Source organism: Gavialis gangeticus, unplaced genomic scaffold (assembly GCF_001723915.1).
Source record: "Gavialis gangeticus isolate Ggan-Ray unplaced genomic scaffold, GavGan_comp1, whole genome shotgun sequence".
NCBI classification, from domain to species: Eukaryota; Metazoa; Chordata; order Crocodylia; family Gavialidae; genus Gavialis; species Gavialis gangeticus.
Genome location: NW_017729011.1, coordinates 16,791,419 through 16,810,589, shown reverse-complemented (window position 1 = coordinate 16,810,589; position 19,171 = coordinate 16,791,419). Strand labels below are relative to the sequence as shown.

General features: G+C 44.0%; 1 protein-coding gene across 2 annotated transcripts in view; it reads right to left on the bottom strand.

The window, feature by feature from the left end:
• Positions 1–19,171, bottom strand: part of ABL1 (ABL proto-oncogene 1, non-receptor tyrosine kinase) — a 114,257-nt gene that overhangs the window by 44,267 nt on the left and 50,819 nt on the right. The window contains exon 1 of one of the 2 annotated variants that reach the window (XM_019510687.1): positions 5,980–6,455. The exons of the other annotated variant lie outside the window; for it this stretch is intronic. Within the exon in view, the coding sequence (XP_019366232.1) occupies positions 5,980–6,064 (85 nt within the window). The 5' untranslated portion in view covers positions 6,065–6,455. Of the gene's footprint in view, positions 1–5,979; positions 6,456–19,171 lie in introns of those variants that run through there. 2 annotated transcript variants of the gene reach the window in all.

The window sequence follows — 19,171 nt, the reverse complement described above, 5'->3', positions numbered from 1 at the left end:
CCCCCCCCCCCCCACACACACACTCTTAACAATTTCAATTAACACTTGATGTCAAAACAAAACTAAGCAAACACCACTGCCAGCCCTCCTAGTGCAGTCTGTAATAGCAGGAATGAGTTCCAGGAAAGGAAATCCATAGCCCCAAATCAATAGGTGGGTTCAGCCTGCTGGGATTCCCACCTGTGGTTACATTTTTCTAGGCAACGTGAACACATTCAGTGCAACAGAAGAGCCCAGCTGGGCTGTTTACTCCAGCGGGGACCCACCTGTTTGGCAGGTGTGCCACAGATCAGCCCTGCCACCTTCCCAAGTGCCACTCCTATCCCCTTCCCTTGCCTGATCTACTGCTCTGCTTTCTGCTCTACCTGCTGCTATGCTGCCTGTCCCCTCCCTGATCTGCTGTGCGCCACACACAGAAGCTAGCTACCTGTGCCACATGTGGTATGTATGCTGCAGCTTAGCCACCCCGACCTATGGTATTCCCTCCAACAGGGCATGAATGAGTACTACGGAGCATTTTACTGTTCAGTCCAGCCTAGCTTTTGATGTCCCCAGAGATGCAGCTTCTGGGACTTCCTTCTGCAAGATGATTTTGGGGTCTAATTGGCTTCACTGTCAGGAAGCTTTACTTGAGATTTACCCTTGCAGTTGTGTTCTTCAGTTCACCACATTAATCCTGGGTACACAGTCCCTTTGTGTATCATTTAAAAAAAAAATCACTTCTGTTTCTACTGCCCATCAAATATTTCAACCCATGCAAAGAGAAACAGTGGCAGAGGAATGACCTGGGTTTCATTCCTGGTTCTTGACAGATGACCTTTTCTAAAGATAGTTAAGGTAAGTGTTCCCCCTCCATAAGTCTACTGACTTTTCCAAGGGACATAGGCACCTCTGAAAAAATCTCACCGTTGGTCTTTTTTTTGCCCGAGGAAGGACGTGTGTGTCTGAAGGCTTGCAAATAACTTTTTAACAACTATTTAGTTTGTCCAATAAAGGATAGCATCTCTACCCAAAGACTTCGCCTGCCTTGGCTTGAGCTGCACTTTCCTCTATCTATAAAGCTGGGAGTAATGATTTTCATCCATCTCAGAGCTCTGAGGCAGGAAAGCACTTGAAAAAGTGAAGCAGAATTACAGCTGGAGCAACTCAACTGGAGCAACAGAAAAGAAACCAGACTACCAGGAATTCTCCTGGATGGAAGAGGCTGTAACTTCCTTGGTCAAATTATAACACCTCCATCATTACAGCCCAGTGTGGAAATGTTACCAAGCATAAGCCAAAGCCAAGGCTATAATAAAGGGTGGGCAAAAAGCATTGCAGTGAGTGATCACTGATTAGCTAAGAGGTCATTACAAGAGCCGGAAGCAAAGAGTCACAATGGGCAGCAATGGGGTGGGTGATCAGGGGCGAGGGTGGAATAGAAAGGGAGAGAGAGAGCAGGCATGTGCAGTGTTGTCTGGCATCCAAAAATCACTTGCTTGGGTAAAACAAATGGAAGGAGACTCCCTGCGCCGCCGTGGCTATGTACGCCTCCTTTGTTCCAAACGGATTCCCTGCAGAGTAGATCCCGATCAGTTCTCCCAGCAGAAGCCTGGCACCACGCCACTCACTTCTGTCAGTCAAGGTTACTGATATCAGCCCAGCCTGGTATGTGCCAAAGTGCATGGAAAAGCTCTCGAAGAACGGGCCATGGCTACTGGCGACTCCTCGGCCTGGGCTGATCTAGCGGAGCTGTAACAAGACACTTGACCAAAAAAGCACAATCTACATGGCTCAGACGGCTGGGAGGTTAGAAATCGTTTTGGTTCCTTCAGAAAACAAAGGGTTTTACTAGCGGGCACAAAACAGTTTTCTGCTTTCCTGCAACTGTTTACAGGTTTTTAAGTGAGGCTTCTGCTTCCCAGCATTAAAACATGCAGCCTCCCCAAAAAGGCAGTGAGATTATTTCAGCCCTTATTTGGGGCAGGCACACACTCCACTTTCCAGATCAGATTGGCACAAGCATTTGCTGCATCTCTTCCCTTTCTTGGTTTAAAGCATGCGAGGGATTGTGCTGACTGCCAAAGACAAGGGGAGGAAAAGGGACCAGAAGAACAGAGGACAAATGTTTGGGCTTTCCTTACTTGACTCGCACAGATAAATATTATTTTAAACAGAAATGCCCAGTTTACATTGCAAATGGGGAATCTCAAGCATGAAAACCAGTTTAAGAAACACCAGATTGATAAAAAAACAAGGAAACTCTTACAGGTCCCCAACTTCAGTAGAGTGCATGCTTAAACTATCAAGCCAACTTAGCAAAACACCAATACCCTAACCCCTTTCATCTACCCACAAACATACAAAGAGGACCCATAACAACCTTCATTCCTAGCTACTAACACAGTAACAACAGATAATTTCCCTATAACTTCAGGTCTTGTAGGACCAGCCCTCTGGGACACAGCATTTATGTGTTCAAGGCACCACACACCCAAAAGAAGAAAGTACATAGCTCCTAACCACTGCTGTATCTAAATGGTTTCTTTTATGTAATTCTCACATTCATGAAACCTGTTCAGAAATTTGTGCAAAATTCTCATCGATGCAGGTTCGGTGGTGTTGCACTTGCCAGTCATGTCTGCAAGCCAAGCATTGCAACAGTGTGCTAATGTATTTAAAAACAAACTCTTCAAAAGAAACTAAACTAACTGCAAGTTAAAGTTACCAGGGCAGCCTATCTGTATTGCCCAACCTAAGAAAAAGGCAAACAGTGAAAAATGTCAATGGTAAACAGAGGATCTGATATAGGGGGCGAGGAGGGAAGGTGGTTGGTAATATTAGCACTACAGATGATGTGTTACCCTTTTTCTCATTACAGATGTAATTATTAACCAGGGGGTCTTCTAAAAAGAGCAGAAGTGGAACTCCAGATGACAAGAACTTAGACTCACCATGGAGTTGGAAAGAATTGGCAGGTTAATCTGCAACTCAGCTGTTAAATAGTGACAGTTCCTTACATGTGCAAACTGTATTGCTGAAGTGCAGGGCGGTCAAGATACCCCATTCACTTTCCAGCACAGCTACCTGTGATATTTTCCCCACGAGACCAGAGGGCCTTTTGTCACGTGAGCAATTACTGTTGCACTCCACACACAACGCTAGCCAAGGAAGGTCCAGGTTATAGTCGCGTTCTCCTTTTTCTCCCCTATAACTGCGCATTGCTACAACAGCACAATGCAAGCCTGGTGGAAGAGGAAGTAGCACAAGAGTCCAGTTAATATTTATTCAGGCCTTGGTGGCATTGTAAGGCAAAGTACCAGGGAAACGACAGGTTGGCACATAGCTCACTTGGAGCCAAGAGCATGCTTTGTGGTCCCTGACCTGGGTTTACCTCCTCTCCTGGCTGTTTTTCTCAGCTTGCTTTATTAGACCCTTGGCTCAGGTGAAGACCTGCTGCTTCCATCAAGAGTAATAATTCTGCATGAGAAATAGCCGTCTTCATCCTCTGGGTAATACAGTTTCCACCTGTCTCTCCGGAAGTTGTGGTTTGGAGCAACCTACCAGGTGCTTTAATGAGTCCATCAGAGAAAACTACAACAGCTCTGAAAGAAATGCCTTTTTAATCCACTGTACTTGTTATGTGAACCAAATCTAAAACACCAAATCACAGCTTGAACTTCAGGAATGATCCCTCTCAAGACACCAATATATTTCCATCCTTCGTGCACCTCTCCAGAGACATGGACAACTACCCGCAACTATGAAGTTGTGTGTATTCTGCCCCATGGGTCTCAGCAGGAGGGCAAAAATGATTAAGGTTGTGGTTGCAATATCTATTAGTTTCCATCAAGATCTTTGGATGCTGACTTAGGCTTTGTCCCATGCTGAGCCTAGAAATGAGTTTGCTCTAGATATCACCTTGCTGGAGGAGTGTTAAAACGCTTTCAAAACTCATTCCCTGAGCCCAGGACAAGAAATGAGCATTTAAATAATCTTAGAGAAACTGAAGTAAGACCCTAAGGTTTATTGTATTAGAGGGCCATTGTAACAATTTGGTCTTGGCAGCATGGACTGAGACAATGGGGCTCTAAAGTTATTAGAGAAATGTGTTCCTGGCCTGGGAAGACAAAGGCCAGATACAGTCTCATATCAGAGTCTTACAGCATGGATGCAAATGTCCTACCTAGGCTCTAAAAACTGTATGGAAGAATCCAGCTGAAACGTGACTGGGGTCCAGCATGGTTAAAGTCTCCCCATAAACATAGGAACCCAGCTTTTTTAACTGTACTAAAGGGTTTTATAAAATCAGTGGTTCTGCACAACGGTCTTTCCCGTGTAGGAGGCACTAAACAGAATTATTTCATGGGTAGGTCTAGCCATGCTTAATTTTAAATAGCACGGTGAGAAATGAGAAAGGGAGTAAGAATGGAAATGGTGAAAGAAAGAAGAGAAGAAATACTTCTGCCACTTGGCCTGGAGAACAGTAGGTCAAACAAGTATCTGACAAATTTAAACCCTTGAAAAGGAAAATATTTACAAGGAAATCATGGTTCTCTCAGATTGATCTGTTAAGAGGGATTAATGTTTTTCAAGACAGTAAACTAGGAAATGATAAGGACCATCTCTTGGGAATAATTGACACTTCAGCAAAGTTAGCTGCAAGTCGCATGGTTCCATCTGTGTTCGCTGATTTGATGAGCAAGCACGGGACCGCTGGCATGCGTATTATTTGTATATTAGTTGCACCTAGAGATGCCAAAGATCAGGAACACGCCACACTGGTCACTAAGCAGACACACAACAAGGACCATACCCTGCCCTGACAAGCTTACAATTGAAACAGATAGGGCTGAAAAGTTGGGCAAGAAGAAACATTACGCCTACTGAACAGATGGGAAAACTGAGGCACAACAAGGACCATACCCTGCCCTGACAAGCTTACAATTGAAACAGATAGGGCTGAAAAGTTGGGCAAGAAGAAACATTACGCCTACTGAACAGATGGGAAAACTGAGGCACAACAAGGACCATACCCTGCCCTGACAAGCTTACAATTGAAACAGATAGGGCTGAAAAGTTGGGCAAGAAGAAACATTACGCCTACTGAACAGATGGGAAAACTGAGGCACAACAAGGACCATACCCTGCCCTGACAAGCTTACAATTGAAACAGATAGGGCTGAAAAGTTGGGCAAGAGGAAACATTACGCCTGCTGAACAGATGGGAAAACTGAGGCACATGAGTCCTCACAAACACTCATGCACACAGCTTGGATATTTGCTTTCCCCTAGCATTGCTGCCAGTAAAACTCAGTTGTGTGAATCCACACAGAAAGCAAACACAAAAGAGGTCCGAGCCTCGCCAAAACCAAATAAAAGAATATCATTAAACAGATGCAGAAAGTGTTCTGCTGGGTGCTTCCCATTCTTGTGGAAATCAATTAAATGCAAGACACTTTCCAAGCAGCTGGGCTCCTTCACATGGCTGCCTTAATTTCTGGAGTTCCCTCCCTTCCCTCCCCACAGTATGCTTCCCCCTTTCCAAAATAAGGGAGATCCTTCTCCGGGCAAAACTAAATTCAAGGCCTGTAGAAATGGCTTTGTTTATTGGATCAGGAGTAAGATCCCTTGCAAGTCTACAACCATAAATGGTAGAGCAACGTGCCTTGGGTACACTGTAGTTAATGAAAATCACCTGGTTGTGAACACACATGGATCCACAGAGCCCATGGGACTCCTCTCCGTCCCAGAAGGGAGAGCACAGGCTAACAGGATTAGGCTAACTTCAAAAATAAGTCTCACCATTCTAGCCGTCAATTAAGATTGGAGAGGGGGGAGAAGTTCTCCGCTCCATTTCTGGCTGCTCCTCTCGCAATGCAAAGCAGCCGCACGACTTTGCAGAGGCCTAAGCGAAGGGATTCCAGACTTCAGGAATCCAGCTGTTAGGCCTCAAGGAGCCAAGCCTGCCCCCACCATCCGCTCCGGCCCTGAACTTACCTTCCAAATAGCAGCTGGAGGAAGAGGAAAGTCCTTTTTTGGATTTGCAGCCCACCAATTTCAAGCAGATCTCCAACATTTTCATTTGTTAGAGCTCGGCCTCGGTTCGTTCGCTTTCTCCCTTCCCCCTTCAGCTTCACACGCGTACACACACACGCGTGCGCAAAAAAAAAAAATAGTGCTCCTTTTTAAGGGGTCTAAAAATCCAGCCCTCTTAAGACCATGAGAAGAATGAGCTGGAGAGGCGGGTGGTCCGTGGGGTCCATAATGCCTGGTCCCAAAACTCAGCTCAAGTCTTGCTCTCTTCTCGTTAACTCTTTTGGCGGGAGAGAGGGGGGTGGGAATAAAACCCAACGCAGTTGGAAGCGGTTACTTCCCGCAGCCGCTCCGAAACTTTCCTGTTCCTCCCCTCATCCTCCGAGTCCGTTAGGCACTTCGTGCAGGCAGCGCTGCTTAAGTTGAACTGCCAACAAAGGGCCCCCTTCAGGCTCCAGCTGCCTGACTTCATGACATCAGACAGGCTCGTGAACGCCCACAGCACAGCTTAACCCTCCTCCTTCCGATGGCAGCAGGACGGAGCACGTCCTCCAGCACTCCCAGAGAGACGATAAACCCCAGCGAGGCTTCCCTGCCACGGGAGACACGCTCTTCCTTTCTGGGGTGCGGGGGGTCATAGAAATCACAGGCTACTCTAGACATGCAGGCTGCTTTTGCAGCGATAAAAGTGCATGGCCTGATGGAGGGCAGACAGCGGTTTGGGCTCTAAAGAACAGTATCCAAGACTTTGGGAATATTTCAAATCCTATTCTTCGTGGTACAAAAAAGCAAAGCTGACAGCTATTCCCCAAGCTTTGATGGGCTGCAGGAGAGGAGCAGGTACCGTTCCCCGAGGACATGCACTTCAGACCATGATAAATACCCTTATGTCAGAGCTCTCCCCCTGAGACTGGAAGTCATTCTGCTTTTTGAATACTCTTGGTACCTGTGGAAGGTAACACTTAGGAGAATCCCAGTGGCCTCTCCTCCTCTGAATGCTGCTCCTGCTGACTGCTCAGACCTAGCTCTGGCTTGCTGCTCCTCAAATTTTACATCTCCAGTATGCTCCCACCTTGCATGACCCCCATGTCCAGAGCCTAGCTTGGTCCGTGCTAATTCTGTTTAAATGTATGCAAGCTTTTATATTGATCTAGGCAGTGGATTTAAAACTGAACGCATGTAACATCATGTTCTAACAATAAAAAAGCCTCATTGCTGTCAACAAATAACACAAGCAAATTCCATCACAATGCATCTGATATGTGCCTAGCAACCGAGCAAGTGGCTCATTTTTTGCCCCCCATGTTCCAAAAGTCTCCCAGCCGTTTCCAAAAAAGAGAATGGGTGAACATGATTATTCCCATTTGACAAAGGAAACTGAGGCAGAGCCAGTAAGTTTAACTGCGGGATTTCAAAAAGAAGGGTAAAGCCAGGAGATGAGAAGGATGAGGGTTATGCAAGATGCAGGAGGGGCCCAGCCATCACATGCTGATGCTCAGAGTATCATGTTTAGGGAACTGTTATGAAGGAGTGTCAAAACAGCGGATCTGAGTCTTGTTGTTAGACTTGATTATGCTACTTTTCCATGCCATGAAACGTCTCCCTCCTCCCCTCTCCCTTTTTGACCACAGTTGCAAGAATGCAGAATTCCAGTGACATTCCAGTGGAATTACCCACACCGCCCCCGTTAACGCTCAACAGGCTCATTATGATTAAGGTTAAGACAATGAACGCCAACAGAGTTAACAAGGATTACGCTTATTGTTTGAAGTTGTTCAAGCTCAACAATTTTATGCCAGTTTTCAAATTCTCCCAATTCCCTTCCTCGATTTAGCCACTGCCTGGCTCTAACAGGCTTCCAAAGAAACCGGCTGATGAAAATCCAAAAACTGAGACTAGGTAGGCACGTGCAAGCATAACATCCACCACAGTAGTTAGTTGGTGCTGGTTGTAGACGTGTTGGTCCAAGGACATAGGCAGAAAAAAGTCCTTTGGGTAAATGTGATATCTTTTATTAGACCAACTAAATAGTAAAAGATATCACATTAACTCAAAGGACCTGGTCTACCCAGTAGTTATGAATTTGTCTGGATATTCTATGGGTCAACCAGTCTAGTGGCTTTCCAGGCTCTTCTGTTACTGTGTATTCAGTACTCAAGACTGTAGAGCCAATAAGGCAATTCCATCCTCACCAGTTTGACGCTTAAGCTAATGCCCCTTTAGGGCTTGCGTGCACAGGAGAATTTATTCAGATTAAAGCTGGGTGCACATTAAAGCATAACAGTCATGCCTTCTGGGGATATACTTAATGCAGAATGAGTCTCTCTTGTTCCAAATTAAACTGATCCACACCCAAAAGCACTCATATTTTGGTATAAGAGTGCCTATGCAGAGTTTATCTGGAATCACTTCCCCACCCCACATATAGACAAACCCTTCAGTTAATTCAAACAGACAAGCCCCATGCAACCCCATCTCTGTAAGCTTCATCTTTCCTCTCATCTCATTCTCCCTAGTGTCTGCCATAACAAACTGGACTTTCCACAAGTGCTTACAGAGACCTAAGCTTCTTTACTTCCCTGTGCTTTATATATAATGGATGACATAGAAACAATAGCCCCCAAAAGTGCTGCTACATACGTGTTCTTTCCATACCATCATTCACGTAGATATAGGATATCTACTCGAATACAAGATGACCCTGATTATAAGATGACCCCTCCAGTAATTAGAGTCCATATATGGAAAATGTATAAATTTGATATTATTTTCCAGTTACAGAACCTAATTACTGGAGGTTTGTCTTGCATTTGTCCCCCTCCCACCGTGACAGCAGAGAAAAGTGTGTGTGGGGGGGTTAGCTAGCCCCCTTGATCTCCGTTTCCCCCAACTTCTCCCTGCAGCCCTTTCTCCTCCTCTGCACTATCAGGCCCTGCTCTCCCTGAGCACATGGAAGTGAGGAATAAATGTGAAAAAAATGACCTTGAAATAAACAAACACAGCTGTAGTTATTGCACATAGGGTACCCATAGATTTAGTTCATCCAGAATTGAAGCATTTTACCTATTTTGAAACTTCTACAAGTTTTAGCACGTGTATTCCATAAACACACTGCACTAGCACTCTGGCACCTACTTGCATATAGCACAAGCTATACACGATATTAGTCCAAAGACAAAAGGCTCATGAGTTTGCTGCATGGTTCATTTGGGCAGGGCCCCAGCAGAGTCAACAGCATTTCAAGCCATGGTGACCCCACAGCTCAGCATTATTCAGTACTCCAGATCCATGTGCTAATTAGCCCCCCACTCATGACTGCAAGTGTCACAAATCTTGGGATGTTCCAAAAATGTATATGCAGATGAGGCACAGGGCAACCTGGGCTGGCATCATCTCATGGAAAGTAGGGCCACACTAATCATACGAGACAGGTTGAGAGAGGGCTGACAAAGGGATTCTGAGAGAACAGTTTGGGGCCCCATTTGCCAGATATGTAAGGTTGCTGAAGAAACAGCAATCACTGGAAATGAGAAAGAAAGGTGCAGCTCAGCTAATGAAGAAGTCGTCAAAATGTATGCAATGTAGGAGGCTTACAATGACTTGCAAAAGGGTAGGTGCTAGGTAAAGTGGTGCTAGAAACGTAAAGTGATGTAAACTGCTGTTTTTAATGTGGGAGGAGGATGTTGATTTTAATACATTAAAAAAAATTCAAAATGTGTTTATAGTCATTTGGGAGTAATCTGAAGTCTAAAAAGACTAGGCGGTAAGATATTTGCCGATGGTAGTGTCATAGTCATAGATTCAAATGACTGAGCTCTACCCAGTCGATGGAATTTGGAATGGATTTGGTTAATTTGACCTGAGACATGAAATGTAATAATATGTTTTAAAATGTGTTTAGAGTCATTGGCTTATAGTTTATTGGCCTTTTGGCTAGGAGCAAGCAAGATAGCACTGCTTGCGCGGGCTTACCTGGGAGGGGAGATGCCATGATCACCACCACAGTGGAGGTAGTAGTATCAGTCCAGGTGGTTTTGCTGTACCTGGCAGGGAGGATCCCCTTCTCCCTGACCTTGAATGACTTTGTGTAGTTGAGGATGGAGACCTGTCCACTGCACTGCACTGCACACAGGCTCCCCTACAAGACTATTATAGCCTCCCAATGGAAGGATCTCGGCAATGCACTGTATCTTATGGAGATGTGGGATTTCTCCCCAGCTTGTTCCTTTGGCCTTTCGGCTAAGCACAAGCAAGACTCAGGGGCATCTAAACCCTAAGACCTCCAGGCTTGCACACAGGGCGCTGCCATGGATTTGGGAGTATCTGAAGCCCCAAGCTGAGGTGTCTGGGAGGTAGGATACTTGCTGGTGGTAACACCACACGGACCTGAAATGACTGAGCTTTGCTCAGTGATGGAATTTGGAAATGATTTAGCTAATTTGGCCTGAGACATGAAATTTTTTTTAAAAACTGTGTTTTTAAGTCATGCTCAGTGTTGGCTGCATTTAATCAATGTCATAGCTGGTTTCCATTATGGAGCACATGCTGCTTTTAGCAATAATTCAGAGATACACAGTGCATTTACTGTGGTTTACTCGTATGTAAATGCAAGACAAGGGGCTTTACCTTCCCATGCTGACTGGGGCGAAGAAAAAAAACTCGTCTTGTATTCAAGTAAATACAGTATATACACAAAACCCAGTCAAGAGAAGCATGCTTATTTCTGGACTCTTAGGGACCAATTCAACCTTGAACTCAATTGCTATATTACATAAAGAGCTTGATACTTTTATACACATCTTAATGCCCAAGTTTTTATAACACACAGCTGTTTATTTCTGGCTTCCTTTGGTTCCCCCATGTTTGGGCACTGATTCTTCCAAGTGATCCCATAGCTTACAGAGTCCACATGCTCAGACCTCACAGTAGCAGCAGGAAGATCTGGGTCCACAGGTACAACATGGATTTTGGAATAATCCTGTCACAACAACAGGTGGAATTAATTTTGTTGTGCCGCGTTAAAAGCAGCGGGTTTTTCACTGATTTTAAAATGTATGTGACGGTTTTTCAGATGCCTTCTAAAATGAAAAAGGCAGCTTTTGAAACCCCAGAGTGGGGTTTCTCCTCCTTGGACTGAAAAGGAACCTGCAGAAATATTAGGGGCAGAAACCAGCGGTTCAAACAAAGGCCGAGTCAGAAAGAAGCGGGTTCTATATCCAGCTTGGAGTGGGGCTAATACAATGCCCTAGGAAGTGTTAGAAAGCAATGCCTTGTTACTGGTTGTAAAGCACTTTGTGACCCTTAGATGCAGCATGCAACAGAATGGGAAGAGCATTATTAAGCAGCCCAGCTTACTATACCCCTCCAGGGGCAAAACTGCCCTTGATGTTGGGTTCCCACAGGGCTCTGTGCCATGATTAAACAAATGTTGTTCACATATTTAAGCAAGACTAACTTGTATTTTAGCTCACCCAACCAGACTACATGTTAGTCAGCCCTCTGCCAACATAACAGCTTTCACAATATAGACGGGTATGGTAGAACAGGGCTTAGGCAGTGATGTTCAAACCATGCCATAACGAAGGAATCCCCAAGCAGCCCACACCAGAGAAACCATGAAAGCTCTTGTGGACCAAAGCACTCTGTTTTAGCCAGGATAATTTTGATTCCAGTGAATATCATCTCCAGCCCCATCTGATGACTTGAGCTTCATGTGTCTCTTTTTTAAAAAAATGTTTGGCAGACACTGAGGTCGTTGATACTTGGAAATAGCAATTGAAGAGGTCTGGTTGACAGGCTCAGACTTAGGGCATGATGAATCCCTTGCAACACAAAATGCTTTGTCTTGTGAAGCCAAGTTTCAAACCAGTTTGCAATAAAATAAAGCTTCAGTGCACTGTATATATGAAGTAACAAGAGCTTCAGCTATATCTGCCAAGGAAAGCACTGCAAAATCTGAGACTAGATTCACCATGATCAGTAGAGCTAAAGCTTGTGTATAGCACACTAAAAAGCTCTCTTCGATTTAAATCATGGTCTCTTGACTCGGGTGCTTTTTAGTCTCGGTAACTGCTTGTGACACCTTGTTACAAGATGAAAGTCAGCTTTACTGAGCACTCAGACATTTCCCGCTCACCTGACAATTGCATTTCTATACAAAGAGCCAATTATGGTTGCAGACAAGGTAGTTTGTTGCTAGTATCTGCCACTTGCTACCAGTTATAGGTGCGAAAATTACTTTTTTGCTGTTCTCCCATACAAACCACATAATAGCCTTTTCAGGTTTGTTCAAGTGATGAACAAGGTCTGGGCCTCGCCCTCTATGATGCCGAGTGCCGATGCCTTCCAGTGAATTCAGCTGAAGACAGGTCCAAGCCTGGCATACATCTAACGACTGAGCAGGGACAGTCTTGTATCCTAGGCAGTGAGCATGCTGTACCTTTCAAGTCACGTCTAGGATTCTAGTGACATACCTCTGCTCCGATGTGTGCTAATTATCTAATTAATCGAGTCTGCTTGAGCGTGCCAATTAGCATGGTCCAGCACTCTCTGTGCCACTTATATTCAGCATCCCTGTGTTTCAAAATGGCGGGGGGGGGTGCTTTAACTAATTCATCAAACAAGCTTTAGTGAAAGTGCCCCTGCCGCCATTTTGAAGCACAGGATGCTGAATACACGTGACGCTGCGGATACTTTAATTAGAGCAGCTCTCAGAACTGCTCTAATTAAAGTACCTGTCCCCACTCTGGAGCACATGTATAGACATCCCTAGTGTCCCTGGGACACAGGTTTTGTGCTGGCATTCACCAGCCAAAACTCCAGAGGGAATAAAGTCATGGGCTGTTTAACTGAAAAATCCCCATCAGGTAACAAGCCAGAATTCTTGCTTTCCTCCTCTCCTGGTGAGGATAAAAATTAAGCCTTTAAATGGTTTTGTTGAGCTTGCGTTCAAATTGGTCATGCTAGTGTACAACTAAATCACTAACAGCAACAGGGGGTGCACTAGCCTAGGTTAGGTGCTTTTCTCACCTGCTCAGGTGAAGCTTCTTGCCACCAAGAAACTCACAAAATCCTTGAGACAGCAACTCTGCTTTCTTTTCTACTGCAAAGCACAACTGCTTTCTTTTCTACTGGAAAGCACATAGCATATTGTGGGTGCTAACAAGTAGGCAGCCGTCAATCCTCTGGATCGTGACATACACATAAGAAGTCTAGTCAGATGCCTGATGAATCCACTTGGGGCTGGCAAACCCAATTTGAGAGCGACACAGCTTGTTACAAGTTGCACAGACCCATATGTTGTCTGAATTAGAGTCCAAGTTTATAGCATGCTGCTTACTTCTTTCTTGCTTTGCTTCCATCCTCAGGATCAAAGCTGCTTCATGTGGAGTTGCACCCAGCACCAGATGCTTCCTCTGGATCGGATGGGAATCTGCACGCTCTTCCCGGCTTTCTACATTCCTGCTGAACAACTTCATAACATTTTTGCACACATTGTGGTACTGCCACAGAGGGTGACCCCGCTTTCTAGAGCCATCTCAAATCTCACTATACAAAATATTCTTGGGGATATGGTTTCCTCCCATTCTTTTGCCATGGCTGATCCATCGCAACCTCCTCTTCTTGATAGTGGTTTCTAAGCATGTCAGTCTTGTGCGCTCCAGTACCTCTGTGTTTGGTATTCTGTCTTCCCACTTTATTTTCAGGATCTTACGCAGACATCTCATGTGAAAAATGTTCAATCCATGCAGTCCACATTTCTGAATCAAAAGCAGGGAGGACAGCACACAAATCTCAGATTCACATCTTCATCTCAGGTGATAGTTTGCTGTTATTCCACACACATTTCTATAATAAAGTGAAATTCTTAGCTGCTTCTCCAATTCTGTTAGTCAGTTGAGTCTGAAGGTAGAGATTCCTGCTCATCATAGAACCCAAGTAACAAAAAATGTGAATAAGAAATAACTTCTTTACTGTCCGAGCCCCCAAGATTTGGAATAGACTGCTGCCGGAGGCGATTCAAGCACCCTCTTAGCACACCTTTAAGACACGTTTGGATGTCTATCTTGCTGGGATCCTTTGATCCCTGCTGAATTCCTGCCCTTGGGGCAGGGGGCTGGACTCGATGATCCTTCAGGGTCCCTTCCAGCCCGAATGTCTATGAAATCAATGATACCAAGACACTTACCCACCAGAGTGATGTCAGGTATTGGTTCTTCCACTGCCTTGGTAGATGATCACAGTCTAATTGCCATCCCAAAGCTCTTGCATGACTCAGAAAATCTGCCCAAGAGATTTTGCAGGGAAGATTCACTGTGGGCAACCAAAGCTGTATCATCCACAAACAGAAGATCTCTCAACACCACTTATTTCACCTTGGTTTTCACTCTAAACCTTGCAATGTTGAACAAGCCTCCATCTAGTCTGGTGCGAAGCTAAATGCCATCATAGGTGTCCTTGAATTCATGAAGAAGCAGGAATGAAAAGTTGATGTTAAAAAGCACGGGGGTATAAGATACACCCTCCATTTTACTCCATTTTTAATGTCAAAGGCATTTGATTCTTTGTTTTCATACGCTACAGTTTCCTTCATACCTTGATGCAATGAGTGAATGATAGTCAACAGTTTGGGGGGGACAATCCAGTTTCTTCAAAACAGTAAAAAGGCCCCCCCCTTTCTTTTTAATGCTAACAAAAAGACTAACGAACACAGGCACACACATAGCAAAGGTCAGCAATTTCTGCACTCTGGCTTCACAAGTGCCATTCTGATGAAAAAGAAAGATTAGGTAGAAAAGAACTGTGGGCTGCAAAATATGTTAATAAACCACGTCACAGCCTGATTGAACAAAGAAAAGTTTGCAATATTCCCTATGCATTTGTTGCTTTTCCTCCCTCATTTCATAGATGACTTATTCACAGTCCTTAGAACTAAAGGGCTCGGTTGACAAATGGTAGGGATTACAGACATGGGTTGTTAGGCTATTTGAAATGCCTTTCAAGTAATAAGCCAAAATTCTTGTTTTCAAGGTGGTGGGGGTTACACTAATCTCTGCTGGTGACTCTTCATCACGATAATCTGAAGTTACAATGAGGGGATGCGCTGTCAGCAAGAAAACAGATGGCACGTTAGTCTATACATCTGAAGCTTGCAAGGTTAAATCCAAAATCAGATAAAGCTTTGCTTACTTGCTAAAAGACTTCTCAGTCTCTTCCATTGAAAGATTTTAAACCATTTGCAGGGGAAAAAGGGAAAGAAAAGGGAAATGTTGGAATTTCTCATACCAAGATAGCAGTTATCCAGTCAGAGAAACACAACCGTGCTATACTGGCTTGGGCTTTGTCTGGTCAGTCTAGAAAGATGAAATGTTGGGGAAGGGAAGAGGAGTTTGAAAGTTTGTGGTCAGTACATACAGTCTTATGTTGCAAGATCTTATTAGAGGGTATACTGCAATATTTTCAGCCAGATCAAAGAACGTGCACATTAAGATAACAAGGACAGGCTAAAAAGACAGGCATATACTTGGAGAAATTCAGAAAATGAAAAATAATTTTCCAGCAACTTTTCGATTCTGGCAACTATGGCAGCCTTTTTGTTTTGTTTTGTTTTTTGTTTCAAAGAAATGAAAAGGAAAGACCAGGGTTAAAAAAAAACACCCAAGAGGGACTAATTTGAAATTGGACTGTTCAAAGGTGATGGCTTCATAGAGGAATAGTAATGACATCTGGTGCAGTTTTCATCACATCCACACAAAACCAGGAAAACTAGTCAAGCAAATCCCACTTCGGTAACAAAGTAGTTAATTTCTTCCACTCCAAGAGCTGAAAAATCTGCCAAAGCAGAAGACCAGGCCTGAGTGATCAAATTACATGTGAGGAGGGGGTGGAAAGGGAGAAGAAGAAGAAAAAGAAAAGAAAACAAGTATTCTGAACCTCTGCACAGTATTAGACCCAGCAGGGATTAGGAGGAACATGGAAGAGCCAATATTTATCCAAAGTTATCTCCAGGGCAGTGGAAATGAACTGTAAACAGGCATGCTGTCTCGTTAGTCGAGTCTTTTCAGATGCAGAGGAACATCAGGATGTACAGTAAGGCTGCTGACTGCAGCCAGCACCAAAAACCTTGGGACAAAAAACTAATGGAGAAATATGGCTCAAATAGTTCAGCTCCCCTTCCCCACCCCTTTAATTGGAATTCACTTTGTCCTTAAGGTTAAAAAAAAAAACCCCACACACTCAAGGGGGGGGAGCAAGTCCAGCCAAGAGCTTGGCTGTTCGCTCAATAGTGCTGCTATCCTGTACGTGCCCAGAAAATCTGAGCCAAGACAAAAGGAAGGGCACCTTGAGCAGTCAAGAATACATACATATTCATGACGTATCCAGATCTACATGTCTACATAGCATAACAAGACCCTGGACATATAACAAGACCCCGGTTAAAGCATTAGGAGCCACTCATTAGTTATCCCTTCGGGCATCTCCAAAGACAACAGCTTGTCCGAACAGCAGAGAGATTCAAGAAAGCTGTGCATGACTGATGAACTCTCAGGCCCCTGCTACTTTATCATACAATTAACTGGTTCATCGCGCAATACATTTAGGCCAGCCACACACGCAAAGACCAGCCACAAGTGCAAAGTAATTATCACACAATTAACTGGTTAATCACACAATAAATTTAGACCAGCCACACTGGCAAAGTAATTATCACTTGATAAAAATGACTATCCAACTATAAAAAGAACCAATCAGCTATAAAGTTAGTGCTTGTAAACATGTAACAACTCTATAGCTGGTTTCTCTCCAACTTTAATTTGAACCTGTAGATGGGCCCTCAGAGGCACAGCTTCCAGCTGAACATTTCTCATGGTGCTCCTTCTGCCTCACCACCAGTTTGTAGGTCTTCCCACTTACAGTCCCAAAACACACAGGCAAAGAATAAAAGTAGAGGCCATATTTCCACATTGCTTCCGCAAATCATCAACTCCTCCAAGCAGCAGTTCAGCTCCTTTCCCCTTGGTAAATTAATGGTAAATTAAGTCACACAGGAATAGGCAACTGCAACATGTTCATGGATATTTCAGGGCAGTGAAGAGAGAGTGTCAGTAGGTTAACAGCAGCCTCCAAGCACAAGTCCACAGCAAGTCCACTGCTTGCCCATGTTTCAAGCTAGCCCTCCCACATTAATGCACTATTCCTAGTGAAACCAACAAGAATTCGGATTAAATGCACATTTTTCTAGTGGTGGCGCATTCCATTTTCTACTTGATCTTTAAAAATGCCACACATGAACTGTGAACACAGTCTGTCCTTCAAGATTTGGGGCTTGCTGGGTTAAAAAAAAACACTACTTGGATGTTATTCTTCAGGGCTCCAGTTCTCGAAAGGGTTATAGTTATGTCCATGCAGAGTAGCACTATCACTGGACAGAAGGTTTCACGGGACTGGGAATCATATTTTATGGGAACTCTTTTGCAAGGTAATGCTTTCTGATCAGAAATTCAAGGCTGACATAAGTAATTACCATATTTACTCAAATATAAGGCAAAGTTCCCTCCCAATCAGCATGGGGGGGGGGAATGCCCCATATCTTATATACACATACGAAGTGAAGGGGGGAACAGGCGGCTGCTCCAGCCAGAGCAGTGTCTGACGGGAAGGAAGGGGAGAAGGGAAGAGGCAAAGACTTAGAGTCAGTCTGGGGGGTGGGGGGGAAGAGGCAGGGAAGAAGGGAATTTGGGGGTGAGGAGGGCAGGAAGGCTGCAGAGGAAAGAACTGGGAGGGGCAAAGGGGCCACCTGACCCCCTCCCACACACACTGCTTTTCCTGCTGTAGCAGTGGGGGGTTGAATTCAAGACAACCTTCCAATACTTAGGTTCTGTACCTGGAAAATTATAACAAATTCATACATTTTTCATATACAGAATCTAAATTATTGGGGATCATCTTACATTCAGGGTGACCTTAGATTGAAATAAATATGGTAACTGAATGGTGTATGGTTTACAGGTTAGTTTATAACCATCTTGATTTCAAAATATTATCACAGCAGGGTTGTTCTTTTTAAATCTCAGTATTTATGCTGTTTTAGACCCTGCAGATTTATGGATAAAGTCGCAGTTCACCTGAAGAATTAATTATTCATTATTCCTAGTTTGAGAAATTAAATAAATACAACTAAATAGACTTGCCTGCAGCTATGGTCTCCTCCAAACATCTCAGCATTTTATTTTGTTGGCTGGGAACAATATAAAATGTTACAGGATTCATGCCAGGAATGTGCAGTAGGGGCATAACTAATATTTCACTGTGAGCAGGAACATTACCACGACTATGCTAAAAAGGCAAAATTAATGAAAAACAGTGGCCCTTTATTAGTAGTTGAAGCAACCGTCAAAAATTCACAACCTGGCACTTGTTTAGTAGGGGTGGTGATGAGGAAGGAAAGCCGTCCATCATACCCCAAACTATTCAGTTTGTCAGCATAAGGGATGCAGTTCAGGCTCGGGTTCACTTTCTCAGCCAGATAAAAAGATCAAATGAATACATTTAAACCCCACTACATAAAACCTTGCTGAAGGAAAATAAGGGTTTAAATTTGCAAGCTTTTGCAGAAGTACAATGATCCTGCCTTGCATTGTTTTCAGTACGCTGTGATGTTAAAACAAGCAAAGGCCTGAGGTTGGCATAAGCAGAGACAACATTTTTTAATTAGTTTCTTTTCTGGGTGAGTTGCGGTGGTAGGCGCAGGGTCAATGTTTATAATTCCCCAGCTGCACAAAGCCAAGAAGTACTTCCATAACAGATCTTAATAATACAGAAAATAAGACAAAGGAAAAATAAGAAAGGGAAGATTGACTTAAAAAGGTAATCAATACTGCCCATCTCTGGAAATTCAAAGCTCGACAGCAGCTCATGAGGACAAGATTCTTTCCATTATCCCTCTTTCTCTCCCTACCTATCTATCATTAATCAGGCCCATTCATGGGGCAGATATGTTACATGTGGTCTGAGGTTTATGGCTGCTGCTCTGAATCAAGATGGTAGATTTTTTCTGCCCACATCCCAGACAGAAAATAAAGAAAAAAATACGAAGGAACAGCACATTTTAGCCTTAGTGGAGTTGCCTGCTGTTCCCAAGAAGAGAAGAATACGC